Source organism: Corticium candelabrum, chromosome 3 (assembly GCF_963422355.1).
Source record: "Corticium candelabrum chromosome 3, ooCorCand1.1, whole genome shotgun sequence".
NCBI lineage: Eukaryota > Metazoa > Porifera > Homoscleromorpha > Homosclerophorida > Plakinidae > Corticium > Corticium candelabrum.
In genome coordinates, this window is record NC_085087.1 from 4,085,456 (window position 1) to 4,097,637 (window position 12,182).

General features: G+C 39.3%; 2 protein-coding genes and 1 long non-coding RNA gene across 3 annotated transcripts; all 3 read right to left on the bottom strand.

The window, feature by feature from the left end:
* Positions 1-1,325: 1,325 nt before the first annotated feature.
* Positions 1,326-2,513, bottom strand: LOC134177435 (uncharacterized). The gene is made up of 2 exons (XM_062644214.1): positions 1,812-2,513; positions 1,326-1,739 (listed from the first exon to the last, which is right to left on the bottom strand). Exons 1-2 carry the CDS (start codon positions 2,434-2,436, stop codon positions 1,471-1,473), a joined length of 894 nt encoding a protein of 297 aa, XP_062500198.1. The 5' UTR covers positions 2,437-2,513; the 3' UTR covers positions 1,326-1,470.
* A 4,384-nt stretch (positions 2,514-6,897) lies between these two features.
* Positions 6,898-7,926, bottom strand: LOC134177419 (uncharacterized). Its single transcript, XM_062644194.1, has one exon. It carries the CDS (start codon positions 7,763-7,765, stop codon positions 7,046-7,048), a length of 720 nt encoding a protein of 239 aa, XP_062500178.1. The 5' UTR covers positions 7,766-7,926; the 3' UTR covers positions 6,898-7,045.
* Positions 7,927-9,227: 1,301 nt separating this feature from the next.
* LOC134177374 (uncharacterized) lies at positions 9,228-10,724 on the bottom strand. Its single transcript, XR_009969485.1, has 4 exons — positions 10,659-10,724; positions 10,460-10,597; positions 9,800-9,872; positions 9,228-9,718 (listed from the first exon to the last, which is right to left on the bottom strand). It is a non-coding gene; the product is annotated as an uncharacterized LOC134177374 (long non-coding RNA).
* Between the last annotated feature and the right edge of the window lie 1,458 nt (positions 10,725-12,182).

Below are 12,182 nucleotides of genomic sequence, written 5' to 3' on the forward strand. Positions count from 1 at the left end.
CTGAACTGACAGAGCTTCATATCTGCATTTCTTTTTCATCTCACGTCTCTCAGCTGCACAGCCTGCCTCTTCGAACGCTCTGTTTAAAATGCCCTTGCTTCAAGGTGACCCATGCTCACGTCCAACTCTGTGCTTGATTCTCCTGATGCATTGTACATAAAGTATCAGGGCAATTCTCAGACTCGATGCATATAACAGAGAGACAGACAGACAGACAGACAGACAGACAGATTCATTTATTATCATCAAAACTCTACGTATGTACAGGAAACTTTCAAATATCTACCAGTCCTTCATAACTAAGCAAATTATAACACATTAATGGACTTGGCCTACAACATTGCAGTCAAACATTATGTCACTGTCGTTTGTACTGCATGAAAATCTCGACAGCTTCCTCGACAGACAGACGGACAGACGGACAGACAGATTCATTTATTATCATCAAAACTCTACGTATGTACAGGAAACTTTCAAATATCTACCAGTCCTTCATAACTAAGCAAATTATAACACATTAATGGACTTGGCCTACAACATTGCAGTCAAACATTATGTCACTGTCGTTTGTACTGCATGAAAATCTCGACAGCTTCCTCGAAATCACTCTGGCGTTGCATCTCTGAAGAATGATGGAAAATTGCTTTCTCCAGAATGCCTTAAAACGTTGAGCGCTGTTAAAAGGATGTGCATGAGTGGTATTGTAGCTTTGCCTAGATATATGAGACAAAAACTTGTGTGCGTGCGAGCCCCACAAACCAAAATGTTCAAAGACTAGTGGAACACACTTGGATGATAAACCACCATGCAGGACCTCTCCTGAGTATTTCTTTAGTTTCTTCTCCTCTCTTACTTTTGCAGCATAGACAGACAGATAGACAGACAGACAGACAGACAGACATCACGGGAAAATTGAGAGCAATCTCTGAGACAAGGAAAGAAGACTGGGATGACACTGAACTAGACATTCAGAACTCTATGCATCAGTTGCTGTTGTTGTTTCCTACACTATGCTTTTGTATCAGACTGTCCTATGTGGGATGCTATTTAGCTTCACTTTCATGTAGAGTTAAAGTTCTTTATCAATAGTGAAATACCTTAGCACAGACAGACAGACAGACAGACAGACAGACAGACAGACAGACAGACAGACAGACAGACAGACAGACAGACAGACAGACAGACACAGACAGACAGACAGACAGACAGACAGACAGACAGACAGGCAGACACAGACAGACAGACAGACAGGCAGACACAGACAGACAAACAGGCAGGCAGACACACAGACAAATAGACAGACAACAGAGACAGAGAAGCAGGCAGGCAGGCATACAAACAAGCCAGTAGAAGATCACTCAACAGTCACCTCAGTACAACACTGATGCCAAAATTGAATTTTGTATTCTCACAATGTTTTCTCAAACGATAACATAATCAAGCACTATCTCTCTCTACTACAAGAAGTATTCAATACCCCAAGAACGTAACATTTACTTTGCCAAATATTTCGTTTCGAAAATCAGCTGTACTACTGCCAAACGTTCCATTTGCAAGGTCTTGTATTATTCTTGATTCCAAAGACATCTCGTGATGAAGAGGTGTATAGTTCGAGTAAGGAGGATAATAATGCCAACTGTTCGTTCCTTGCATTCCAAATCCAAACAAGAGAACCTGCTTGCATATCATCATGCTAAAAATGAGGGCTTTCAAACCGCTCGTAGCATGAACATAGTTGCCTGCAGAACGAACGACGGTCGTCTGTACGTTATACCTCTGAGCATAAACATGCAACGCTTTCCGTGACTCACGTTGAATAAACCTGGACAGAGAGTACAGAGATGCAATCCGATGTGCTTGACATACTCCAATAACGCCTTGATCCTTTGTCAAAGCATTGTCCTTAGAACGAATATACAGAGTAGGATGAGTGGTGCTATTAAAGCAATTTGAATGATCATTAACTATGGATATATCAGCTGGGCGTGTCCCAGCATATTCCTCATATCCCTTGATTGGTGGATTGTTGATACGAATGACGATGTTGCTTGCATCTATCAGTTTCCCATAGCGATGATTTCTCAAATTTCCGGAAGAACCTACCAGAGAGCAAGTGTCATGTCGACACGCATTTAGATACACGAGAGATTCAAATGTCGTCACGAACGAGTCATAGTGACGTTCGTCTGGACTCCTCTTACTACGCGCACAACGAAGTATTGAATATTTTGATCGACAACCGACCTGCTCCCATAGAGATATGCAGCCTAGTCGATCACGCAATCTCTGAAACTTGAGTCTCTTTATCTTCTCCTTGTGTATACCATGAGGGGTCCCTATCACACGAATGTAGATGACGAAATAGGTGATAGTAGTCAGTCCGATTATCATGAACAGGAACGACAGCTCCTTCAACCGTTGAGCACTCCTCCTCATCTCAATAAACCGTTCACACCCACCACTTCTCTTTAATTAAGGCGCTATGAGTATAGTGCACTAGTCGTTGTGATCTTCTTCACCTGTCTCGTATACGTAGTAGTGCGTATGTTGTAGGGTGGTAATTTACTTAGTCGCTATTGCTTGTGCCTCGATAAGCGTTGACATATGTTTGATTAATGTGCAAGACGCTTTGTTCGCCGCCCCTTCTTTGTGTTACGAACGAGGCGTGGCAGTAACTTACTGCCACAACGTGGCATCACGCCTACACACGCAGCTCTCCATGTCGGTAGACAGCAGTAGATCTACGTTCCTTCTCTATCCTGTGTTTATGGTGTAGATTCTGTAAGCAGAGACATTACAGGACTATCTTCGCTACTGGCAGTCATGATGACCGCAGGTTCTGACACACGTTCACGGGTAGGCGTGTTTATGACGTTGTATTGGATCAATACGCAATCAATGTGCTTCTAATTCACAACAGCTCGCAGCGAAGTGGATTGAATGCGGTTTGATGCGCTCCAAGGGTGAAAAGGCCTTAGAAGGGAAGAGCCCACATTTGTTGGAGGATTGTCATTGATGCTACACAATTAGCGTTTCTGTTGGAAGAAAAGAACTTCTCCCAATAAAGCCGCAGAGCTAGGCATGCAAGATGAAAGTCGAGGCAGAGTCGAGGAGATTACAAGAGGATAGTGTTATAGACCCTCTAATCCTCTCGAAATGAGCAGCACGCACAGTGCCAGTAACGAAACAGAACGATACCTGCAGTACAGCGAGAATTTGTGGGGACTACAAGAATGACTTTTGATAACGAGGATGAACGTGATAGCTATAACCCATTGCCCCGCATAGAAGTCATGCATATTCGCATGCAAGCTTGTCTGAGGGCCAAACGATTTAGCCTGACACGGTGGTCCTTCCGCGCGAGGACTATACTAGACCTGAGTCAGGCGTATTAGCTGGTAGCCTTAAAAGAACAATCCAAAGAGTAGGTTGTAATCAACACACACTTGGGGTTTATTAGGTACAAGCGACTGTCGTTTGGGGCATCATGTAGCAGCGCCACGCCACAACTTGTCAAGGCTTTCCTGCATGGTATGGTCCACCAAGGAGCATCTACAACTAAACGCGGTCTGCTTAGGATGTTGCAACGCTGGATTACGATAAACTTTGGAGAAACATGCATGTAATTAAAAAAGAAGTGAATCATCAGATTCTAGGCCATCGGATTGATGCTGTGGGCTTCATCCCAATGGCAAAGGGTATACAGGCGATAAAGACTAGCCTCAGCCTAAGGACGTTGTCCAGCTGATGTCGTAGTTGGTACTCGTACTATATAGACGGTTTCCGTCAATACCTCTGCATGTGGGCAAGAATTAGACCACAAACCCCTGGTAATGTTGTGAGGGGGAAAGTGTGCCTGTTATGGCGTCAGAAAGAATGCAACGTTGGGCCTTGATACTGGCGAAGTATCCGTACACTATAGTTTAGCGTAAAGAATGGATAATGCGACTGCGGGTGCTTTGAGATGTTTACCTACACAAGCATTTCTATATAGGTTGGACGTACGACCCGTATAAAGCGGTATATTGTCTGTGCACATCTTGGAATTGGGAGCCGGTCACCGCCCTCGCAGATTCGCTGTTGCGCGAAAAGAGATCCCACTCTATTGAAATCGTTGCACCACATCCTCAGCGGTTGGCCGAAGAAGCCGGATGATCCATGCAGCTTCACAGCCATACTGAAATCGATCAACGTAACGAATTACTCATGTTAGAAGGTTGCATGGTTTGGGCAACTATAGAGTACAGTGCAGTTGTGCCGCGCACGGCAGACAAAAAGAGAGAGTCCTAAAGGATTACACATAGCACACCAAAGATGCTCCCGAATAAAAGAATAAGCACGGAGCTACCTTTAGTGCATGGTCTAACTTAAATCAGAAGTTGAAGCGGATTCGTCAACCGCATGACCATGCAGGCTCACCGGAATGCACCACCGTAATTAAGGCCGCTACACGCTAGGTGAAGCTCGAACGACCATGGGCTAGACTACACATTGACTTCGTTGTCCTTTTGGGCCAGTGCTTTTGCGTCGTGGTTGACGCGTTTTGCAAATGGTTGGAAATCCACCCTATGAAGACCTAAGCCTATAGCTAACTCTATAGCCCTAGGATTTAGTACAACAGCATGTGCTACTGAAAATATTACAAAACTTGTTTCAACACAATGTCTACATAATTTGATAGTCACTGACAGCGGATCGGTACTCACGAGAGAAGACTAGACTTTGCATGCATGAGCTGATAAAGGGGAACAGAGACGTGACGTTTGCTCCGTATTGCCCTGCTTCTAAATGACCTAGCGAAACGAGCGGTTCAGCCTTCAACGAAGGGTGAAGAAAATGGCAAAGGGTATGGTTCACTCGAGAGTCGCTTCTTATTTCATTACCGTCTGACACCTCATGCAACAATAGGAAGAAGGTCCATGCAGAGTTGCTCTTGATAGAGAGTATCAACAGGAAGAAGTAAATGCAGAGTATCAACAGGAAGAAGCTCCAGAATTTATCTTCATGGGAAGTAGGCAGTGAAGTCGCTTGATCTCTTGCGTCCAGATTTGGTTCAGAAAACAATACGGAAATAACCACAACATGCAGGATCGAGACCATGGCAAGTTGTGCAAAGATCGGCTGTTCGAGGTCGGACAAGGTGTCCATGTGCGAATTGCAGTAGGGTCTTTCCAAGATGGTCAAAAAGTGCAATACTGGAGAGGACTGGACCTGTTTCATTTCGTGTCCACCTGACAAATGAAGCGGTAGTCAGACGACATCAACAAAGGCGTAGGAACCACGGGGGCCATAGCCACCAATCAGCAGCCTAAATCGTCACTATATATATATATATATATATATAGAATAGATCATCGTGAAAAAAACGAGCTACCAGTGCAAGAAAACGAGTAGCTCCAATAATGGCATCCAGCAGGGGCGTCGTGGCATGGGCTAAACCGGACCCCATCATTTGTAGGCGTAGTCAAAAAATTGTGGAATATATACGCCACCTTTTTTCCAGTCTGGATCTACCACTAATTCTACCGTATCGGTCAATTACAAGACAACAAAAGTGTGTGAGTACCGTAGCATTGTGAAGTTTATCCCTCCCCTCCCCCCATTTCTAGAGGTCACGCTACGCTCCTGCATCCAGGTTGCAATTGGTCCCCCAACCTAAATGCCATTCCTACGCGCACTTGTTTATTCTCCACCAGCTAATCCGGTTGATGTTGGTTGAGCTCCACTGATTCTGGTTGAAGACATAAATAAAATGCTACCTCACCCAGTAGAAGTCCAGAACCTCATATCTGCACAACCTCAACCGGGTTAGCTGGTGGAGAATACAGAAATGAGCCCCAGATTAAGCCACGATTAGCGATCGAAAACGCTATACCGTCTCACCATCCTTCTAGCAATCGAAAACGCTATACCGTCTCACCGTCTTTCTAGCAATCAAGCTAGCTTACATTAGGATGACGAGACGCAGTGACAACCAGTGAAGGCACGGAAGATCTACCAGAAAGACCGAATAAAAAGGCATGCACTTGTGATAAGCTTCCAAGAACAGATGAGCAGTCACTCGGGAAGAAAACAGAAAGCGCGGTGAAGTAAAAAACATACCAAACCAGTGTGGATCTCCATGCAGACCACCGGCAGTGGCGGATTCAGGCGAGCGGTCCTTCTTTCGTTCTCTGTAGTAATATCTAGTTTAGAGTACATGTGAGCTCCGCAATTTTGCGGAGCTCTCATGCACTCTAAGCCAACATACGCATGCACGCAGTACACACTGTCTTGCACAGTACTGTACATGTACCAAGTTGGTACCAAGTTGCCACGCATGCAAGCTAGAAATTGGCAACAAAATAATGCAGTTAAGATCATGCTTGCTCAAAATATTGCATTTTCTGGAATGCGTGGGCGTGTCATTATTTTTCTAGACTACTGTCTGTTCCCCATAAGTGTGAACTTTGAAAATCATCAATATCTCCACTGTTTTTGGACTATCGCGATGATCTCGGTATCGTTAGAAACCGCTAGCCTCGGCCTCCCAGACCCGTGTAGCGCCGATTCAGGGAGGATTTTGAATCGGCGCTACACGGATCTGGGAGGCCGAGGCTAAGAAACAGCTAGGTCAGGTATTTCTGTTTATCAAATTATCTAAGCCTTTCCTACAAACGAAACGGAGGGATAATACTTTTGCATATCAAAGATATGCAAAATCAAAGATATTTGCATATCAAAGTCAAAAAATATTGCATATCAAAGATAATGACCATAACCAAAGCAATGGTTATTATCCAATTATCTTGTAAGACCAACGGATCAGCAACTGGAACCATCTAAGATAATTGGTGTAACATGGTCCAACTGGAGCAGCTCTTAGTGCTCTAATGAGCACACCTGGTGTGACCTCTACTTCCTTACACTTACGGGAAATAGACAGTTAGGCCTCTCGTTTAGGTAAATCCTGGTCCACTACTGACCGGATAAACTGCATGGACTTGTAGAGTAATCTCAATTCTTGCTTTTGCTGTCTGATGTTATCATAATCAACTTTTATTCGTCAATACCCCAACAATGTAATATTTAGTTTGCCAAACGTGTCATCTCGAAAATCAGCTAGACTACTTCTAAACGTTCCATTCGCTAGGTCTTGTATTATTCTTGTTTCTATAGATATGTCGTGGTGAGAAGGTGTGTAGTTCGAGTAAGGAGGATAATAATGCCACGTCTTCGCTCCTTGCATTCCAAATCCAAACAGCACAACCTGCCTGCATATCATCATGCTAAACAGGACGGCTTTCAAACCACTGGTAGCATGAATGGAGAGGCGTGTAGAAGGAAACCTCTCAGCATAATACAGCAATGCAGCCCGTGTTTGCTGTTGAATAAACCTGGAGAAGGAGTACAAAGGTGCAACCCAATGTGCTTGACATTTCTTAATAACGCCTCCATTTTTCGTCAAAGCGTTGTCTGTAGAACGGATATACAGAGTTGGATGAGTGCTGTTACCAAAGCAATTGGCAATATGATCATTAAATATTAATATATCAGCTGGGCGTGTCCCCACATAATCCTCGTATCCTCTGATTGGTGGATTGTTGACACGAATGACGACGTCGCTTTTGTCAATCAGTTTCCCGTGCAAATAATTTCTCAAATTCCCGGATGAGCCAACTAGAGAACAAGTGTCATGACGACAAGCATCGAGATATAACAGAGAGTCGAACGTCGTCACAACCGTGTCGTGGTGTCGTTCCTCTGGACTTCTCTGATGTGGCATACAGCGAAGTATTGGATACTTTGATCGACAACCAACCCTTTCCCATAGAGTTGCACAAGGTTGTCGGGCATGAAAACTCTTCCATACACCAATGTATATGACGCGATAGCTAATAGTACTCAGTCCGACAAGGAACACAGACAGCAACCACAACCGACGACCTCTGCCTTCCATCATGAACGGTACCTAGAGCGCCTGTAGACTACGCTCCTGCAGAACGTGCGCTAGGCGCCTTTACTTGTTAATCTAGTTAGTCATTTCTTTTTCTGTACGTCTAGAGTCGCACCAATCGTGTGCAATATTGAAGGTGTATGTCAAGCGTAGGTGTAACGAGGTGCCTTAGCCTTTACTAATTAAACGATACGCCTATTCACGTGACCACACGTCTGTAGTCTAACTTAGAATCATCCCGTTCGTCAAGCGACGGAGCGAATGTTACAATTGCACGAAATTAACCGTGTTTTGAGCAAACGCGTATAGAATAAACACTGTCTCGTAGAAACCATAAAAATAGTTGAGACAGCTCGCTGCTGTTCAATTATCTAATTAGACCGATTTTTAGGATTTTCTTCTATCTCTGTAAAATGCCGTTCCAGTCTCGCAACCAATACTTTTCTCGCTCTCGTATGGTTTACCGTACGAAAACTCGCTTGTGTAACCATGCTGCACGCGTTCTAAGCTAGCCTCGTCCCCAGACTCTCTCGCGCTAGTCTTGTCCGGTGCCCGTATGAAAATTCCAGGCGCGATATACGTGCACCGGACAAGACAAGTGCGAGAGAGTCTGGGACGTAATCAATGGTGTAGCCAGGACTATTTTTAACCGAGGCAGGTTGATATAAATTTTGCGATTGACAAATAAATGTAATTATTAATATCAACAATTTGTCCTCTAGTGCACAATGACGTCAAAGATAAATTGCAGTTCACACTATCAACACGTGAAATACACACAGATAGCCACTAACTAACTACACAATATCTCGAATAATTACCCTGAGAGAAGCAGCTGCTGAGTTGTAGTCTGCCTTCTTGTTTTGCTGGAGGCTTGGTCATCCTGCAAGCACGCGACAGAAACGGGACAAGACCACGCCTATTTTAGTAGCGAGGCAACTGCCTCATTGCCTCATGCAAGTGCTAGTAAGAGAAAACGACGTATTCGATGACTGGCAGGCAGGTTAGAAAGACAGGCAGACAATGGACCAAACAAAAAAATATGCAGACAGTCATTGAAGGCCCTGAACTTCTAGGTAGTCGTCTAGCTAGTCTTGCTTGTACATACAGCAATGTACACACAGTGACCATTTATAAAAAATATATATGAAAGAGACAGCCAGACAACACAACCAGACAAACAAAAGACAGACATACATTCAGACAAGCAGACAGACAACTGACAGACAAAAACAGATCCCCGGATTTAGCATGAAAACATGCCTGTGTGTTGAGTGCGGCCTTCAGTTTGCTTGCATTTCATTTGGAAAGATATTATGATGGCTGCTCTGATGGCCAATGTTAAGTTTGAAAGTTCTGTTTATTTCCCGTGTCTCTAGAGTCAAAGTAGTACAGCGAGTTCTTTAGCATATCAGACAAAATCATGGCACTAAAACAATAACTATGCCCCATAACCCACATGACCTCAGTAGTGTTTTGTTGGGTTTGGTAGCCTTGAGCAAAAACCCACAAAAACTAATTGCAAAATCTGAAACCCGGTCTGAGCAGAGAACTGATCAGTGTAACGTAGTTCCTGATCACAAAGTCTGCTAAATAGCGATCACAAAGTAGGAGACGACCTTCTATAACATATCATTGCAAGAACACCTTTGTACAAATGCATGAACTACAGTTTACACAAATCCACAGAAACATTCAAAACACAAGCAAACAGAGAGCAAATTAACTAACTTTAATTGTGGGCTGCTTTGGAAAACAAGAGAAATCAAGTAAGTATTCGTGCTGTAATTTGTAAGTCACAATGGACAAGGTATTAGAATTCCAAAGCACAATCAGTAGACAAAAAATGTAAAATATTCACACCTCGAATCAGCAAAAATCTTTAGTTCTTCACCATGAGGGGTGTACTTCCGCTATTCCCTTCTCCTTCAGCCTCCTGAAAAGACTGAGACTGAGTTGTTGAAATGTTTTGTTAGCTATGTCAATCTACCACCTACTAATGATATGTTTATCTGTTTACTGTCATACTCTTCGGATAGTAGACCCAAAGTATATTAAAATATTTTAGTTATGCTTTTTAGAGAAAAATGCTACCACCCAGTGCCTGACCAGACGTGACTGATATTGCAGAATTAGAGACAGGATCAAATTGAACAAAGCAAAATCCAAATAAATCAATCAGCTTCAAGCCTAGTGAGTCAACCTGAACAGGAGCCTTCACTGCAACCAATCACCATTGAGCACTGTTTACATTGCAACTACATGAGCACTTGGATTCAAACGACTGTTCAACGAGGGTCTGATCTGGCAGTTCAAAGTCAGCATCCATACGCTCACTGTCAGGTAGAAAGAGTTTGACAAAAGTTAAACATCACAGAAGAGAGGATCTAAAATGAACTCCAATAGAGTAATGCTGTAGTGGTCAAGAGGTCATGGCTTGAACTATAACAGCACTGTCCGGCCAACAGACAGTGCATGTCCATACAAATAAAATTAATTTGTCACACCAGCTGCATGCATTACCTGTTCATCACACTCAGTTACTGCATGGTCCCATAAAATGGTTTTCCCTTATTTGAGAATAAAATTGAGCTCTAACGCCACAAAAATAAAATCACTTGTTCCACAAGAGATCAGAGATGCTCAAAAATCCGTGCGCGCCTATTATATATTTTACTATTAATATCAACTTTTAATGCACAGAAATGTACACCCATTATACCTCATTTATTTAATATTGTACCACCAGCATTCCTCTGAGTCGTACTGTACACGCGAACAACATTAAGTATATAACAAAAAGTATTACAAGTTCAAACGTATAGTTTTCAAAATTAAAATTTAATATAATTAAAATGCAATATAATTAAAATGTAATATAATTAAAATGTAATATAATTAAAATGTAACATAATTAAAATGTAACATAATTAAAATGTAACATAATTAAAATGTAACATAATTAAAATGTAAGATAATTAAAATGTAATATAATTAAAATGTAATATAATTAAAATGTAATATAACTAAAATATAATATAACTAAAATGTAACATAATTAAAATGTAACATAATTAAAATGTAACATAATTAAAATGTAACATAATTAAAATGTAACATAATTAAAATGTAATATAATTAAAATGTAATATAATTAAAATGTAATATAATTAAAATGTAACATAATTAAAATGTAACATAATTAAAATGTAACATAATTAAAATGTAATATAACTAAAATATAATATAACTAAAATGTAACATAATTAAAATGTAACATAATTAAAATGTAACATAATTAAAATGTAACATAATTAAAATGTAACATAATAATTAAAATGTAACATAATAATTAAAATGTAACATAATTAAAATGTAACATAATTAAAATGTAACATAATTAAAATGTAACATAATTAAAATGTAACATAATTAAAATGTAACATAATTAAAATGTAACATAATTAAAATGTAACATAATTAAAATGTAACATAATTAAAATGTAACATAATTAAAATGTAACATAATTAAAATGTAACATAATTAAAATGTAAGATAATTAAAATGTAATATAATTAAAATGTAATATAATTAAAATGTAATATAATTAAAATGTAATATAACTAAAATATAATATAATTAAAATGTAATATAATTAAATTGTAATATAATTAAAATGTAATATAATTAAAATGTAATATAATTAAAATGTAATATAATTAAAATGTAATATAATTAAAATGTAATATAATTAAAATGTAATATAATTAAAATGTAACATAATTAAAATGTAACATAATTAAAATATAATATAATTAAAATGTAATATAATTAAAATGTAATATAACTAAAATATAATATAATTAAAATGTAATATAATTAAAATGTAATATAATTAAAATGTAATATAATTAAAATGTAATATAATTAAAATGTAATATAATTAAAATGTAATATAATTAAAATGTAATATAATTAAAATGTAATATAACTAAAATGTAATATAATTAAAATGTAATATAACTAAAATGTAATATAATTAAAATGTAATATAATTAAAATGTAATATAACTAAAATGTAATATAATTAAAATGTAATATAACTAAAATGTAATATATTTAAAATGTAATATAATTAAAATGTAATATAATTAAAATGTAATATAATTAAAATGTAATATAATTAAAATGTAATATAATTAAAATGTAATATAATTAAAATGTAATATAATTTTTTAAAACACC

What these genes read in the sequence shown, in the direction of transcription:
- LOC134177435 (XM_062644214.1), bottom strand. Translation starts at nt 2,436, where the DNA reads ATGAGGAGGAGTGCTCAACGGTTGAAGGAGCTGTCGTTCCTGTTCATG. An exon ending in TCTGTCCAGGTTTATTCAAC is followed by an intron (nt 1,740 to 1,811) that starts GTGAGTCACGGA and finishes TTCGTTCTGCAG; the next exon opens with GCAACTATGTTCATGCTACG.
- LOC134177419 (XM_062644194.1), bottom strand. Translation starts at nt 7,765, where the DNA reads ATGCCACATCAGAGAAGTCCAGAGGAACGACACCACGACACGGTTGTG.